This window comes from Blennius ocellaris (assembly GCF_963422515.1).
Source record: "Blennius ocellaris genome assembly, chromosome: 5".
NCBI classification, from domain to species: Eukaryota; Metazoa; Chordata; class Actinopteri; order Blenniiformes; family Blenniidae; genus Blennius; species Blennius ocellaris.
Window position 1 is genome coordinate 30502816 of NC_137654.1, and position 17964 is coordinate 30520779.

A 17964-nucleotide genomic window follows, 5' to 3' on the forward strand; every position below is an offset into this window, starting at 1 on the left:
TAAGAAATTAATTGTATTTTTTTTTTGTTGGTTTTCCTGATGTTTCAGTTGCTTAATTTTGTTTGTTTTATATATTTTGGTTAATGCTCTTTTGAATATTTTAGACTATTAATATTATCAAATAAAGAATTTACTTTATTTATCCCCCTTTATTCTATATACCTTTCCTAATCACGTTGTTTTAATCAAATTCATAATCTTAATCACTTAAGGTTAATAATCATAATCCCTTGTTTTCATGTATTTCCTTTATTTCTTCGTAAAAAAACTCTGAATTGTGAATATTTATATTTTGTCAATGCTCTTTTGAACGTTTTAAATTAATATTTGCTTAATTAGTTGGTCATTAAATCAGTTTGTTATCAAACACACGGCCGCATCGTGACGTCATGTGCAATGACTCGTAAAACCCCGCCCACTCCGCCTCCGTCCACCCAATCAGGTGTGAGGATGAGTTGGCAGTTGGACACCCCGGAAGTGTTTATATTGGCAGGCGGCGAGGCTAACAGGCTAGTTCTCCGGATCGGCGGCGTGCGGACCGATTCTCCCCCGAGGCCGCTGAAGCTTTCCAGGTCAGTGAAGCGGGAGGAAGGCGGGAGTCAGGGCGGCCGGGAGGAGCTGCGGTGCTCCGGTGCTCCGGTGCTCCGGTTCGCCTGAACCCGCTGCGGAAAACACGGGCTGACATGCTAAGTGGTGCTAACATGCTAATAAACCAGAACCAGCTGCAGGCAGCAAACTGCTTAAATGAGAGTTTTAACGCACTTTGAGACTTAAGAGTTTAAAAAATAGTGTTTATATTAATTGTTAAGACATTGCAGGAAGTAAGCTGAGCCGCAGCTGTCGGGTGGATGCGTGTTTTAGTGGGACAAGAGTTAGCATGCTAGTTAGCTCTTTCCATGCTGTCACAGTAAATAAACATCCCGATCCTGTTAATCTGAATTTAATCCCAGCAGACACACGAACATCCACATCTAGTCCGTGTTAACTGGTCAAATCGTGAGTTGTTGGATTCATCAGGGATTTTTCCACTTTAGTGTCACGAGCTGAATTACTTTATTAATCCCTGGGGGGATTCTTAGAAACTTTGTTCTGTTGAAATGTGTATTTAGTACGTTCTAGGTTATTTTTTAGTCCGTCATTTTTTTTAAATGACTCCAATATTTAACAGGATCACTATTAAAAAGTTGTCATTAACGTGATTCCTGAAAATTAAACAGATTTTAAAGGGACTTTGGTTCTTTTTTCCCCACTTTAAGTCTTTATTATAACGTCAGATTCATGAATGCACTTTGTTTGATGCTATCACAGGTTGTCTTCTGTGTAGCTGCATGAATTAAAGTCTGCTTAAAGTGATCTGATTGTTTTCTGTGATATCGGAATGTATATTAGTTTAATTCTAACAAATGGGAGTTAGGTTTGCATTTTCATGCTGGAGTTTTGGGGGAAAATCTAATTTCTAAACAGGGTGTGGCTGCAAACATCAGAAAGGAAAAGAAATAACCTAAAAAAAAATCCAAAATGAAAACCGCTTGGTCTCACAAGGAATCCGACTTCACTGACGACACCAGACAATTAAATCAGTCCAGAAATATTTAACTCCTTGAACTAAAACGTTCTTTTAAAAAAAAATCACCGGCGTGGATTTGTTTCAGCTGGTGTCTTGATTCTCAGTCGTTTTCTGTTTCCGTCTAATTTAGAAAGTCTTGATCGGCCGTTTATCTCGGCTCCTGCAGACGTTGTGTGACGAGAAGCTCAGAGAGTCACAAGTTGCTGCTGGAGGTCTGATGACGGCTGAATAATTGGGAACAAGAAGTCTGAGTGTTTCTGGCTGAAGACGAGATCTGCTGCTTTAAACTTCAGTCGCTTTCACTCCTAAACAGAATCCGGGATGTTTACTAGCTTATTTACTTGTTTTACGCTGCGTTTCAAGAGCAAACGCATCGATTTAGCATTTTTGTTCCAGAACAGTTTACACAGGAGCGGCAGAAACACTGAAAACGATGTAGTTTTCCTACTTGGCCACCAGAGGGTGCTGCAGGTTGTTTTTGTAATGAAACCACACACACACACATGCAGCAGAGAACAATTTGCTCTGAACATGAACAACGGAGGACATTCTAGTGGACAGACGACCAAGTTGTACTGTCATTACCGTGACTGTCAAAATAAAAGTCCCAGGGGAATATAGTCGTGTGTCTCTACTGAGCATGTGCAGAAGAACCGGTTTCTACTCATGACCAGGATTTGTGTTTCCAGTGGTTTTCCAGCGCCGTTGTTTTGTAAACAAACTCCCCACAAAAAACACTACGAAGGTTTTGCGTTTTCGCTTGAGCGTCGTCGTGAACGACGCCTGGACCCGACCCGGTTTTGAGAACCCGGTCCGGGATTTGGTCCCGAGGTTCAGAAACTGACGCCGCCGTTTGTCTCCCGGCCAGAAGAAGCCATGAGTCTGCAGTGGACGGCCGTGGCCACCTTCCTCTACGCCGAGGTCTTCTTGGTTCTGCTGCTCTGCATCCCCTTCATCTCCCCCAAAAGGTCTCACACACACACACACACACACACACGCACACGGAGTCCTGACGGTGTTTGTGTTTCCAGATGGAGTCGGGTCTTCAAGTCCCGGATCATGCAGAGCATCGCCCTGTACGGAAACACCTCCTTCATGGTGGCCATCGCCATCCTCGTCTTCCTCCTCATCGGTGGGTCTCCACGCCGCTGCCGCCCCCGCCGCCACTGTGTGTCTTATTGTGAAATGTGCGCCTGACCCCGTGACCCCGTCTCCCCGGCCAGACGCCGTCCGTGAGGTGAGGAAGTACAGCGTGGCGGAGAAGGTGGACATGGCCAACCACCCCACGGCCGTCGAGCACATCCACATGAAGCTGTTCAGAGCGCAGAGGAACGAGTACATCGCCGGGTTCGCCCTGCTGCTCTGCCTGTGAGAGACACACACACACACACACACACACACACACACACACACACACACACACACACAGATAAAAGGAGTCTGACGGCTGACGGCGCCACCTGCAGGTCAGACGTGAACCGAACATCCAGGATCTATTAGAGTCGTGACGTTGGACCGGGGCTGTGGAACATGAAGGCCCCCGGTCAGAACCCGTCCTGCTGGAGGCTCTGGTCCGACCAAACCACCAAGGGAAGAGTAGAAACAGCTGAGACGTCATGTGACGCTGCAGTGGACGGCGGCTAACTAGCATTAGCTTCAGAGGCACGCTGTCGGGGGAGTGAAACTGAAATGTTTAAGATTGAGGCAGCAGCAGTGTTTGCTGAGCCTGAGGGCGGCCAGCAGGGGGCGGCAGTGGCCCAGCCTGGCCAGCAGGGGGCGGCAGTGGCCGGCAGGGGGCGGCAGGGGGTGACAGTGGCCGGCAGGGGGTGACAGTGGCCAGCAGGGGGCGGCAGTGGCCCAGCCTGGCCGGCAGGGGGTGACAGTGGCCAGCAGGGGGCGGCAGTGGCCCAGCCTGGCCAGCAGGGGGCGGCAGTGGCCCAGCCTGGCCGGCAGGGGGTGACAGTGGCCAGCAGGGGGCGGCAGTGGCCCAGCCTGGCCAGCAGGGGGCGGCAGTGGCTCTCCTCCAGCGAGAGCTGCCAGCAGCAGCACCTGTCTCTCCCCCCCCCCCCCCCCCCCCCCCCCCGGAGTGGAAACTGAGGCGCCGGCAGCTGCTCTGATTATTTCAGGCGTGTGACGTCACCGCGGCGCCACGTCGGTCACGGGGGGGGACTTCCTCCCCGCGGCGTGGCGTTGGGACGGCCGGCCCCGGCGTGACGGCGCGGCGGCAGAACCTCACCGGACTATATGTGGACATTTTGTGTTGCTGCAGCGGCGCAGGGTGAAAATAGCAGCGCAGGCGGTCGCCGGCCGGGGTCACATGACCCGCCTCGTGCTTCCTGCTCACGGCGTTTACCTCCAGTCCGTCGCCATGGAAACCAAACGCCAACGGGTCACTTCTCGCCGGTTTAGTTCTTCGGGAGGTTCCAGAGAGTTTTACTCTCGTGTGACTCATGGTGGCTGCTGGTTCTGGTCTGGACCTGCTGGGTTCTGGTCTGGACCGGCTGGGTTCTGGTCTGGACCGGCTGGGTTCTGGTCTGGACTGGCTGGTTCTGGTCTGGACCGGCTGGGTTCTGGTCTGGACCGGCTGGGTTCTGGTCTGAACCTGCTGGGTTCTGGTCTGGACCGGCTGGGTTCTGGTCTGGACCGGCTGGGTTCTGGTCTGGATGTCTGATCCATTTCAAATGGAGACGCTAAATCTCTGTTTCCATGGCGACGGGGCTTGGCCTCTGAAGACTCGTCGTCATTTAAACTTTTCTGAAACTCTGCTTCTGCACGTGCTCAGTAGAGACCGTCGGAACAAAGTTTCCTCCATGATGTCATGACTCCTGGGACTTTTATTTTGACAGTCACCGTAATAAGTGTGTGTGTGTATTTTGGACATGAAAACACAAAACTTGTTTTCATTTGAAAGGTTGTGTAACGGAGGCGTCCTGCTGAATGACTCTTTAGAATGGGGGCAATTATTCAAGCACTGCTGCAGTTGTTGCCCCCCCCCCCCCCCGCTGTGGTTGTCATTACAGCAACTCCTGCCACCAAATGTCAGGAGTGTGTGAGTCGATCCAGTGACTCTTAAAGCCGTGTGTGTGTGTGTGTGTGTGTGTGTGTGTGTGTGTGTGTGTGTGTGTGTGTGTGTGTGTGTGTGTGTCAGTCAGTTCCTCCTCCGGCCTGCAGGCGGCGCCGTCGCCCCACAGTAACATCCTGGAGGGTTATTTTCTTGAGCGGAGAACCTCGGTGCTCCACACAGGGACTCACACACACACACACTTTGTTTTTAGCTTTGTTAGCTCCCGCGCTAACGGCCAGTGTGTTTGCGGTGCAGGTTGCTGCGCCGGCTGGCCACCCTGCTCTCCCAGCAGGCGTCACTCATGGCGTCTAACGAAGCCTTCAAGAAGCAGGCGGAGAGCGCCACGGCCGCCGCCAAGAAGTACATGGAGGAGAACGAGCAGCTGCTGGAGGTCTCTCTCTCTCTCTCTCTGTCGCTCTCTCTCTGTCACTCTCTCTCTCTCTGTCTGTCTCGCGCTGTCTGTCTCGCTCTCGCTCTCTGTCTGTGTCTCTGTCTCTCTGTCTGTCTGTCTCTCTCTGTCTCTATCTCTCTCGCTCTCTGTCTCTCTCTCTCGCTCTCTGTCTCTATCTCTCTCGCTCTCTGTCTCTCTCTCTCGCTCTCTGTCTCTCTCTCTCGCTCTCTGTCTCTATCTCTCTCGCTCTCTGTCTCTCTCTCTCGCTCTCTGTCTCTATCTCTCTCGCTCTCTGTCTCTGTCTCTCTCGCTCTCTGTCTCTGTCTCTCTCGCTCTCTGTCTCTGTCTCTCTCGCTCTCTGTCTCTCTCTCTCGCTCTCTGTCTCTCTCTCTCGCTCTCTGTCTCTGTCTCTCTCGCTCTCTGTCTCTGTCTCTCTCGCTCTGTCTCTCTCGCTCTCTGTCTCTGTCTCTCTCGCTCTCTGTCTCTATCTCTCTCGCTCTCTGTCTCTATCTCTCTCGCTCTCTGTCTCTATCTCTCTCGCTCTCTGTCTCTATCTCTCTCGCTCTCTGTCTCTGTCTCTCTCGCTCTCTGTCTCTGTCTCTCTCGCTCTCTGTCTCTGTCTCTCTCTGTCTCTCTCGCTCTCTGTCTCTCTCTGTCTCTCTCGCTCTCTGTCTCTCTCGCTCTCTGTCTCTCTCGCTCTCTGTCTCTCTCGCTCTCTGTCTCTCTCGCTCTCTGTCTCTCTCGCTCTCTGTCTCTCTCGCTCTCTGTCTCTCTCGCTCTCTGTCTCTCTCGCTCTCTGTCTCTCTCGCTCTCTGTCTCTCTCGCTCTCTGTCTCTCTCGCTCTCTGTCTCTCTCGCTCTCTGTCTCTCTCGCTCTCTGTCTCTCTCGCTCTCTGTCTCTCTCGCTCTCTGTCTCTCGCTCTGTCTCTGGGTCGCTCTGTCTCTGGCTCGCTCGCTCTTTCTGGGTCGCTCTCTCTCTCGCTCTCTCTCTGTCGCTCTCTCTCTGTCGCTCTCTCTCTCGCTCTCTCTCTGTCACTCTCTCTCTGTCGCTCTCTCTCTGTCACTCTCTCTCTGTCACTCTCTCTCTCGCTCTGTCTGTCTCTCGCTCTGTCTCTCTCTCTGTCTCGCTCGCTCTGTCTCTCACACACTAAACACACGTGTTGCCTTGCTGTAGGCTCCGCCCCCTGAGGTCATGTGACCCTGGCGAGACGTTGACCTTTCTGAACTGCTGCTGGATTCAGTTCACGGCAGTAAAATGTTTTATGGTCGGATCCTGACGGCTGCTTCAGTCTGTTAGTGTGTGTGTGTGTGTGTGTGTGTGTGTGTGTGTGTGTGTGTGTGTGTGTGTGTGTGTGTGTGTGTGTGTGTGTGTGTGTGTGTGTGTGTGTGTGTGTGTGTGTGTGTGTGTGTGTGTGTGTGTGTGTGTGTGTGTGTGTGTGTGTGTGTGTGTGTACACACTGATTGAGACTTTCTTCTCCGTCTCAACAGGAACTGAAAGACGCCGGCGTTGAAGCTCCAGACAGCGAGAAGAAGAAGGGAGCGACGGAGGAAAACAAAACTCTGAAAGACGAGATGAAGAGTCTGAAGGACGAGCTGGACGCCACCAAGAAAGGTGAGAGATGGAGGGGGGAGGGAGGGAGGGAGGTGAGAGATGGAGGGGGGAGGGAGGGAGGGAGGAGAGAGAGAGATGGAGGGGGGAGGGAGGAGGGAGAGAGAGAGGGAGGAGGAATTCAGGCTACAAAAGTCTGTCAACAAAATGTTACTTTGTTTCAGACGTTCTGATATAAACTAACTTTTTCTTTGTGAACAAATGATTCTTCTCCTCCTCCTCCTTCTTTCTCCTCCTCCTCCTCCTCCTCCTCCTCCTCCTCCTCCTCCTTCTTCATGAAGACAAAGGTTGTAATTTGTCACCTGGCTCCTCTGTGTTTCAGCTCTCCAGTCGTCTGACCGAGACGTTTCAGCGATGAAGAAACAGGCGCAGAATCTGACGGTGGAGTATGACCGTCTGCTGGAGGAGCACAGCCTGCTGCTGGTACACTCACTCTCACTCTCTCACTCTCTCACTCTCACTCTCACTCTCTCACTCTCACTCTCACTCTCTCACTCTCACTCTCACTCTCTCACTCTCACTCTCACTCTCTCACATTCTCTCTCACTCTCACACTCTCACTCTCACTCTCTCACTCTCACACTCTCACTCTCACTCTCTCACTCTCTCACATTCACTCTCACTCTCACACTCTCACTCTCACTCTCTCACTCTCACACTCTCACTCTCTCACTCTCACTCTCTCACTCTCACTCTCTCACATTCTCTCTCACTCTCTCACATTCTCTCTCACATTCACTCTCACTCTCTCACATTCACTCTCACTCTCTCACATTCTCTCTCACACTCACACTCTCACTCTCTCACATTCTCTCTCACACTCACACTCTCACTCTCTCACATTCTCTCTCACACTCACACTCTCACTCTCTCACATTCTCTCTCACACTCACACACTCACACTCTCACTCTCTCACATTCTCTCTCACACTCTCACTCTCTCACATTCTCTCTCACACTCTCACTCTCTCACATTCACTCTCACTCTCTCACATTCTCTCTCACACTCACACTCTCACTCTCTCACATTCTCTCTCACTCTCTCACATTCTCTCTCACTCTCACTCTCTCACATTCTCTCTCACTCTCACTCTCTCACACTCACACTCTCACTCTCTCACATTCACTCTCACTCTCTCACATTCTCTCTCACACTCACACTCTCACTCTCTCACATTCTCTCTCACTCTCTCACTCTCACTCTCTCACATTCACTCTCACTCTCTCACATTCTCTCTCACACTCACACTCTCACTCTCTCACATTCTCTCTCACACTCACACTCTCACTCTCTCACATTCTCTCTCACATTCTCTCTCACTCTCTCACATTCACTCTCACTCTCTCACATTCTCTCTCACACTCACACTCTCACTCTCTCACATTCTCTCTCACACTCACACTCTCACTCTCTCACATTCTCTCTCACTCTCTCACATTCACTCTCACTCTCTCACATTCTCTCTCACACTCACACTCTCACTCTCTCACATTCTCTCTCACACTCACACTCTCACTCTCTCACATTCACTCTCACTCTCTCACATTCTCTCTCACACTCTCACTCTCACTCTCTGTCTCTCACTCTCTGTCTCTCACTCTCTGTCTCTCACTCTCTGTCTCTCACACTCAGTCTCTCTCACTCAGTCTCTCTCACTCTCTCACTCTCTCACTCTCTCTCTCTCTCTCTCACTCTCTCACTCTCTCTCACTCTCTCACTCACACACACAGTTTTCTTTCCAGCCTTTCAATCGTCTTGTTTATTTTTCAGGCGAGCGGCGACAAAAAGTCCGACTGAGGAAGACGAGGGTTTCCCGTCCTCTTCGTCACCGTCCTCCGGCGGTGGCGAGCTCTGATTGGCTCGTCACGTCTTGAGCTTCAGCGCCTGAACGACGCTTCTTCTGTCACCTTGTTTGTTTCACGTTGAAGAGAAAAGTAACGTTTTTCCCCGCAGGAAGTGGAACCGCTTTCCAAAATAAATCCACGCCACGTCGGCTTCAGACGCAAGGAACCGTCAGACTCTTCTTCGTCTCATTCCAACTTTCTTCTTCTGGTTCCATCCTTCCGCTTTTTTTGTTGTCTTGTCGAGAGAAAAGTGTTTCCGGAACGTCGCTGCTTCCCGTCGCTCCGGTTTGAAAACGTTGGATTTCTTCACTTTTGACGGTTTGATTGTTAAAAAGACGCCTTAAAGGTTGAAACGTAGAACTGAAGCCACCCAGACTCTCTGCTGCCCCCTAGAGACCTCTTCTTTAAACATGATGGGGACGTGAAGTGGGAACTTTTATTCTGAAAACCAACCTGGTTCACACAATTTTGAAAAAAGGTTAAAATTCCGAGGGGAAAATCCAGAATAATTCTTTTTTTTCTTCACGTTTTCCTCTGAATTTATTAAACTATTGACGACGAAGTTCACGGCGTGGTTGTTTGGTTGATTCCTCACGGTTCTCATGTCTCTTTCACGGGGAAACTCGTCTCTTGAACACGTTTTGGTTGAATAAACTCGCTTTATTTCCTGTTGCGTCCGGTGGGAGTCGGTCTCTGGTGTCGCTTCTCGTCTGATTTGCTCTCGAGCTGCACGCAACTTTGTTTTTTGTTTTTTTTCTGTTGTGATTTTTCTTATCAAAATAAAATGTTTCTTCAGAGAAAACTGGTTTGGTTTCATTGTTTACCAACAACTTTCAGAACGTGTTAGTGAGCCTGTTTGTTTTTACTTGTTAAAGTGAGTGACGGTGTTCCTCAGGGTTCTGTACCGGGACGAACCGGAAACGAGTTTCCAGTTCTGATAAAAGCTTGTTTTGACGAGTACGAGCTTTGATACGAGTAAAACTAATCGATATTCCAGCTCGTGCTGAAGGAAAATCCTCATTTGGTAACGGACTGTCTTCACGCTCTCTGATTGGCCAGTCACACACAGACCACGCCCCTCCAGTCAGACTCCGCCCCTCCTGGGATCCAGACTAACTGAGACCACAGAAGTTTCCTTAAATCTGTCCGGGACTCAAAATGAAAGTTTTACTTTACTAAGTTACTGTGAGGCGGAGGAGTCCGACCACTGCGCTGCCGTGACGACGTCACAATCTACACATTCAAACCTGTTCAACTTTATTTACAAAGCAACACGACAACAGTCGTTTCTCTTTTAACAAAGAAACTCAGACGACGCATCGGTCACGTCGTCCTCCTCCTGCTCCTCCTCCTCTTCATCCTCCTCCTGCTCCTCTTCATCCTCCTACTCCTCGTCTTCCTCCTACTCCTGCTCCTCCTCCTCCTCCTCCTCTTCCTCCTACTGCTCCTCTTCTTCTTCCTCCCTTCCTCCTCTTCCTCCTACTGCTCCTCTTCTTCCTCCTCCTGCTCCTCTTCATCCTCCTACTCCTCGTCTTCCTCCTACTCCTGCTCCTCTCCTCTTCCTCCTACTGCTCCTCTTCTTCTTCCTCCTACTGCTCCTCTTCTTCCTCCTCCTGCTGCTCTTCCTCCTCCTGCTCCTCCTCTTCCTCCTACTCTTCCTCCTACTCTTCCTCCTACTCCTCCTCCTCTTCATCCTCAGGCAGCTATTCCTCCTCCTCCTCCTCTTTCCCCTCCTACTCCTCTTCCCCCTCCTCCTATTCCTCCTCCTACTCCTCCTCCTCTTCATCCACATGCAGCTGTTCCTCCTCATCCTCCTCCTCCTCCTCCTCCTCCTCTTCGTCATCAGGCAGCTGTTCCTCCCGGTCGTCTCGGTTTTCAAAGTTCCTGGAAATTCAAACTGTTCCTGTCGTCTTCCCGTCAGAGAAACTTCAGACCTGATTCACAGTGGGAGTCAACTGTGTGTGTGTGTGTGTGTGTGTACATTCTCTTGGCGTGTACACACACACACACACACACACACGTGTAGAACCTGGTCACGGACCTCGGTGGCCAATCTTTCACCATTTATTTTGAAAGGAGCTGTTTGAGCATCACTACGACGTCTCTTTGGACAGAAAATTACGTTTTGTTTGTTTGAGGACGTTACATTTGTGTCGTTGGAGAATTTATCCAATCATTTGTAAGATTCAAATAAAAAGTGTCCCGAGAGCAGATCCCTGGGGGACGCCACCGCCCGTCGGGCTAAATACAGGTTTGTGATCGTTTACAGACGTAAATATTAAAAAATCTCGTAAAAGTCGCTCCCGTCATGAAGTTGAAGTTAATTGAGGAGAAATTAAATTAAATGTGACTAAAACTGGAGGGAAGCTCAGACGCCGGTGGGCGGAGCCTCACGCCGTCAGTCAAACTCAACATGAAGCGAGTGGGTGCTGCCCCCCCCCCCCCACCCTCAGTAACCATGGAGACGGGTGGTGTGGTTGTCATGACGTCAGTTTTATTGCTGTCGGTTCGGTGGTGAGCGAGCACAGTGATCACAGCATGGCGACCCCTCGCAGGAGGTCAAAGGTCAACGGGACACTGGTGACATCATCAGGGCTCCAACGTTCGTCGTCGACGCACCACTTTTTTTTATTTTTTTTTTTTATTCGTTAATCAGTTTACTTATTTGTGATTAGTTTGGCCGATGACTCGTCGACGTCGAGCCCCGAGTTCTTCTCACTACCGCTAATGCCGCTAGAAGCTAATTGTTTTTAGCGCTACAGTAAATCTACTGGTTAAGGATGGAAGACGACTGCGAACGCGACGTCACACAAACACTGGACAACGAGAACAACAACAGGAACGACAACGTGAACAACAACGACATGAGGTCACTGCGTGAAGGCGGTCGGGCTGGAAACCCACCACATTTCAAATCAACGAAACGAAAAGAAGAAAGAAAAAAAAAATCAGCGCAAACAAGCTAGCCATCGTTTTTTTGGGACAATTTGAGCTTCATAAAAAATGTAAGGTTTTAAAATCAACAAATTTTTTTTTTTGCATTTCTACATTGATTCTGTGAAATGTTCGTTGTTTTGCAAGATTCTCGTGACTTTTTGTTTTATTTTGAAGGTTCGCATTTGGATTCTTTTGTGCCTGACTTGAATTATGTGACATCTTTTTCAAAATGTTCCCATTTTTAACTTTTATTTTTAATATTCCACGTGTCTTTTTGACTTTTTTTTTAGTTTTCAGTTTGTTGATAAAAAATTTTGAATTTGTATATATATGTATAAAATTTTTGTTTTTACTTAACATTTTTACTTAAAAATATTATTAGATGTTGGTTTAGTTTAATTTAGGGTTTTTTGTTTCTACAAAATGTTCTTAATTTAAATTTTTATTTGTACAGACACAAAACAACCAAAATGCTTCGGTTGGTTTTTATCTGTTTTTAATCGGAATTTTTTTTGTTAAAACCTTTGAACGTTTGATTTTTCTCCAAAATATTTTTGTCAAATTTTTTTTGCCCCGTTTGTTCTGTTGTCTTTTGAATTCGGCACTTTTTTTTGCTTCATGTCGGGTTTTTCCATTTCACAACAATGTTCTATCAAATCTTTTTTTTTCTTTCTTTAAACGACTTTTCAATGTTTCTTTCTATCACATTATGTTTCTTTTTAAACATTTCTTTTTTTTTTTTTACCTCCATGGTTATTTTAGTTTTTCAAACTCTTCTCCTCCTCTGAATCATTTCTGTACCAGATTTACATTTTTCATCTCTTCTGTCAGTTTTCATCCATATTTATAAGACAAGTTAACTCAAAATTCTATTTTATTAATCTCTTATGGGGAAATTCAGTATTATTATTGGCTTTTTGTCTCATTTGAGAACATTTTTGGTTTTTCTTTTGTTGACATTTTGCTTTGGTTGTTTTGAATTTTCATGTTTTATCTTATTATTTTTTCATTTTAGCAACAAACAGAAAAAAAGGAAGGTTTGGTTTGTTTGTGTTATTCTGAGAAAAACATTGGATCATCAGTTTAATTTTGTAAAGGCAGATATTACTTTTACTTGGTTATTTTTTTTACCCTCTGAAAACGGTGGCGACCAAAACATAAAAAAAGTGTAACTTTTTCCGGCACTTAACATGTTCATTTCTAATTGAAAATGTAAAAGAAGCAACAACCGTTTTAAATATTTCAGGTTTAAGTTTGTAAACTTGAAACAAACTTAAACCTGGAATGATTAAGTGATTTATTTTTCACCATAATAACTTTTGTGTTGTTGAAGCCAGCGACTCGCGCTACGTTTGGGTTTCCAGCCCGATCGTGAAGGTTCGTCCTGTCAGAGGAGAGCGCCCCCTGCTGGTTCTGTTCAGCTTCCCCCCCAAAAAACACGCTAAAATACATTTTGTTCTGTGATTTTTAGATATTGATTAATGAACTCATGAATTTGCTGTAGCACCGACCTCAGAAAAGTTTGTAAAAACATGGTTTTTTTTTTTGGTTGTTAAATACTTCAAATCACCCGAAGCTGCAAAGGATTGTGGGTAAATTGGCTCTCCTCCGACGGAAACAAGCTGTCTGAAGTTTGTGGACGGCGTCGGTGATCCAAACCTGAAGAAGACGAACAAACGTTTGGATTCACAGACTCAGAAACATCCATTTTATTCACTCAACGAGTCTTTCTGTGGATTTTTTGTGTTTTTAACTTCGTTCACTTTTTGTAAAAAAAACTACCCAGTGGACACTTCTTTATTTTGTTGTTTGCACAGAATTATGAATTCATGATTGGTTTGATCACAAAATGCTGCACAATTAAAATCAGAGGCATGAAATACAAAAAGTAACATGCAAAACGAAGTCAAAACTTCACTTTTGTTTGTTTTATTGATCTAAAATGGGAGTTTCCTTGAGAGACACATCAAATTGTCATGAATAGATTAAAAAAAACATCTCAGTGAATCGGAAAATGTGTGTTGAGGTTTCACTGATAGAAATAACAGGGGAATTGTTCTACGCCGATGATATTTGATTATCTTTATTTGACAGAATTCCACTGTTTTGGTTGATATTTTTATTTGGCAACATTTTGTGAAATTTTCTGTACAAACAAACAAACAAACATCGATAAAAGTCTGAAAGCTTTGAAAAAAACATCAGGATTCAGATTGAAGGTTTTGGTCCCTAAATGAAACTATTTGTGAAAAAAAATTGTATTTCCTGAGTCGTCAGTTAAAAGTTTTCCGAGTCGGAGAATCGAAACGTTTCCGTCGTCCGAAGCTCATCGCCGGTCAGAGAGAAACTGATTTTAGGTTTTATGGGAGAAAAAAACAAAAAAAACCAAACTTATCTGGATGTTTTTGATGATTTTTAATGATTTTTTTTTCCAAATGTTGTAGATAAACTTTTCTTTATGAATTATATCATATTTTCCTCATCATTTCCATTCAAAAAGGATTTTTTTTTCTTTATTAAAATTCAATGCTGAGTTCAGATTTTAGTTTAATTTTGTCATATTTACTTTGCTGCATTTTCATCGGAATTTAAATCATTTCAATTTACAACCACAGGATTTTTCAATCAATATTTACATTTTTTTTTACCAAACTTTCTTAGAATGAGAAATGTTTTGTTAATATTGTTATTTTTGTTTTAGATAAACAAAAAGAAAAACAGTTTGTTTCTATGAGTATTTTTTTCTAACATTATCTAAATTCACATTAAAAACATAAAAAAAAAGATTTTAAAAAGTCTGCACCATCAGTTTTCTCCGCCGGAATGAGAAAGTAAAAAAAAAAAAGACATTTGAAAGAAGAAGGAAGCTTCAAGTGAATCAACGACTTTGTTCAGTTTGGATCAGAGACGCAGTCGCAGGTTTTTGGCAGCAGAGAACAAATAAAATGAAACCTCACTTTTTTTTCTCCTTTTTCTTAATTGCTTGGCTGCAGAGCCTCTTTTTGTTTTTCCACCCCTCCACCCCTCCGTCCCTCCCGGCTCCCGACGCAGTGAGGAATCACGTGTTTTAAAAAATAAAGACTAAAGAAAAGAAGAACATGAGATTTAAAATGTGAGTTGATCAGGTTGCAGCTGCAGGTTAGAAATGTTAGTGTTGGATTAAGTCAAGTCTTCGTCGCGGCCGATCGCCTGCGTCAACATTTACTTCATTGTTTGTTTTTTTCCCACCAGAAAGTTTGTATTTTTTTCTGTCTGGAAGCGGAAAATGGAGCGACGCTCTTAATGTGAAGGTTCGAGGCCTGGATGGAGCTTCGGCTCGTTAATCCAGACGACCGTAGAAAAGTACGTCTATATGGCTAAAGTTCCACCCCTCCTCCAGTCAGGCCCATCGCTGCTCCTCCTTCAGATTAAAAGCTCCGTTTAATTTCACTTTGCTTATAGTTTTTGTGACCGAATTGAAAATCCTCTACGCCGACGACATTGTGATTTGTCTCGTTCTTTAAAACGTGATTTGTTGCATTTTTTTCCTTCGTCCTGGTGAGACGGAATATTTCTTCACCTTTTCAGATCGTTCTTCCTGAACGACGCAGGCGGAGGAAGAGGAGTCGTCGTCTCTTCAGCCTCAGCTGCTATTTTTGGCCCGTTTGGTTCAACAGTTGGACCGAAACAGTTTTTGTTTTTTGTGATAAACAGAAAAACGCTGCGTTTTGTTTCTCAGTCTCTGGCTGGGATTGCGGCGAGGAAAGCTCCCGCTGCATGCTGGGAAATGTGCCCGTGTGAATTCACTGAGGTAGTGAAGCTGTTTGTCTGAAACCTTCCTGCCGTCGGCAGTTTGTAAATCAAATCCTCTATTTGTTTCGGTTGTTTGTTTTTTTTAAGAGCCTTCGGGGGAGGGGGGGGGGGGGGAGTCTGAGGGTTAACAAAACAACAAAATTCATTAAAACACACAAAGAAAGAAAAATGATAAAAAGCTAAAAAAAAAAAAAAAAAATCGAAGCTTAAAAAGACTTTGAAGCACTTTGAAGATTGGAGACGTTCCCTTTCATGTGCGTTCAGGGCCACACCAAGCATCGTAGCTAACCCCCCCCCCCTCCCCCCTCCCCCCGCTGCTCGCTCCCGTCACCTGGACGGACGCTCCAACACCTTAAAGGTACAGTACGTCGCTCCCCGACTTCTCCTTCAGATTATATGAGATTTCCAGGTAAAGTGCTAAATATAACGCCTGATTCGTTTCGTGACGACGGGTTACAAAGAGTAAAATCTACACCCAGAAAAGTTTAGAAAAATGAGCAAAAAACTTTTCTTAACACGATTCAAATCAAACCAAAACCGTAGAAACACTCGGAGAGAAAAGCACTTCAGAACAACAGTTTGTTCTCGTTTCTCAGTCGTTTCCGTGACGAGCCACTTTTCTAGACTGAAAATCTGAAGTGGAGGTTTGAAGGTGCTGCAGCGTCCGCCGGCGTCACGTCAACAACCAGCCGATAAAGTCCTCTTATACTGCATCAAATATAGAATTCCAAAATAAAGTTCTGTTGTCCCATTCGTATCAGCAAAATAAAAGCCTTCACAAAATAAATCTCTGATTCATTTTACAAAAAGAAACGTTGCTGGCGAACGATGTGCAAATGTGTGTAGCGATAGCTTACATTCTAACCGTGTGGATGGTTGCTAGGAGACGGAGTTGTAGACACGCCTCTGCAGGCTGCTGATTGGTGGGACGAGGGATCGGTTTGGCGAGCCGAACGTTCGGGTTTGAGAGTTTTAAGACAATGACGTAAGGCAGTGCCTGCAACCGACGCCCGCGAGGCCGACGCCCGCGAGGCCGACGCCCACAAGGCCGACGCCCACAAGGCCGACGCCGTCAGCGACTCGCGAGTTCAAAGTCCAACCAAGGAGATCTGCTGATGAGCCGCTCAGTTTAGAGGAGAAATCCTTCAGTAACCCCAGAGAACTTTTCTGTAAAACTGAAACGTCTCAAGCAGCTGAAAAAGAGAATAAAGAAAAAAAATATATTTTCCAAATTTTTTTTTATAAATGAGTCATCTTTTGAAGACCGGTTCCAAAATAATTCTGTTTTAAAGTTCAAGTTTCGAATTAAGAGAAAAACTGAGACATTCCTTTCAAAATAAAGTGGAAAATTCCAACAAACAAACTCTTAAACTTACTTTAATACAAGTCTGAGAAATTTGAAAACCTTTTGAGAATCACAATTCTGAGAAACAAATTCAAAATCAACTAATTCTTTAAAGATTCACCAAAACGACTGTGTTTTGGATCAAAGTGGTGAATTTATCTGTCGGGAGAAAAAAAAAAAAATCGCCGACTTTTCAGACAAGATCACGTTTCTGTCGTGACAGAAGAAAAGTATTTTGAGTAAATTATTTTTGTTTCTTTATTCTTGGTTGTTTCTCAAGCTGCGGCAGAACGACGGCAGGAAGGGAAACGACGACAGGAAGAGGAAGAAGGCCAAGAGCGTTTCCGACGCGCAGTTTGAATCGTCCGAGCTTTTAAATCTCCGGTTTGTTCGATTCCGACGGCGGAAAGACGGCAGCGTGGCGACAAGTCCGTGTGTTTTGGAGTACCAGGGGTCTGGTTGGACTAGCAGGAATCTGATTGGATTACCAGGGGTCTGGTTGGACTAGCAGGAATCTGATTGGAGTACCAGGGGTCTGGTTGGATTACCGGGGGTCTGGTTGGACTACCAGGGGTCTGTTTGGACCACCGGGGGCCCGTTTGGCACATAATAGTAGCCGAAGGACACGATGTAAGGTCAGAGGTCGGGGAGGCGGGACAGGAAGCTGCTGGTGTTCACAAAGCGGGATCACGTTCACGTTTCTATTTTAATATATATTTTATGACGTTAACTGAGATTAAAGTTCTGCTTTGGGAACCAGAACTCGTAAAAGTATCAAGAAAAACTCGCTGGCTTTCGATGACATCATCTACGTTTTTCTTGACGGAAAGCGGGGGAAGAACGTCTCGACAAAGACGAGACGTTCGGGGACTCGTCGATTCGTAGATTTGAGCGACCGCGTGAAGGTTTGCTGAAGACTTTTACAAGCTTGTCGTTGGGAGGTTCAGTCTGTTTGTCTACAACTCCGTCCGCCGTCACACAAACTCCCCACGAGAGTCTCCGTCCGCCGTCACACAAACTCCCCACGAGAGTTCAGCTTTTCCCGTATCGCTTTGACACTCGGAGCTCAGATCTGCAGCGAAAAATTGTTATTTTTATTTTTTTTATTAAAGTGAGCGAGCACCAGTCCCTCTAACGTCTGACGGTGAGTTATGGCCATTGATCGGGTTTGTGTCGGCGTGTCCGGGCCGTCCACCCCCCCGAACCCGGAGCGCCACGACACCCCCCCACAACTAGAAACCTCCGACTCCGCGGCTTTTCAGACACGGCGAGGCTCCGGCCCGCAGAGAAACCTCCCCGGCGACCGCCGGGGTCCAGAACCAGGTAGAACCCCGGACGGCCGAGAACTCGGGAGACCTGCAGGAATCCGCCGCCGCGGCGTCACGGCGGAAGGAAAAGGAAGTGTCCGTTGGCGT

General features: G+C 46.3%; 1 protein-coding gene across 2 annotated transcripts; it reads left to right on the forward strand.

Annotated features, from left to right (window-relative positions):
* Positions 1 to 467: 467 nt before the first annotated feature.
* bcap31 (B cell receptor associated protein 31) lies at positions 468 to 9277 on the forward strand. 2 transcript variants are annotated; one of them, XM_080496045.1, is made up of 8 exons: positions 468 to 572; positions 2436 to 2535; positions 2599 to 2699; positions 2791 to 2935; positions 4887 to 5022; positions 6510 to 6633; positions 6953 to 7053; positions 8402 to 9277. In XM_080496045.1, exons 2-8 carry the CDS (start codon positions 2444 to 2446, stop codon positions 8426 to 8428), a joined length of 726 nt encoding a protein of 241 aa, XP_080352171.1. In that variant the 5' UTR covers positions 468 to 572; positions 2436 to 2443; the 3' UTR covers positions 8429 to 9277. The 2 variants fall into 2 exon arrangements, with proteins under 2 accessions (XP_080352171.1, XP_080352172.1); XM_080496046.1 differs by having other exon boundaries at positions 481 to 572; positions 2439 to 2535.
* Positions 9278 to 17964: the final 8687 nt, after the last annotated feature.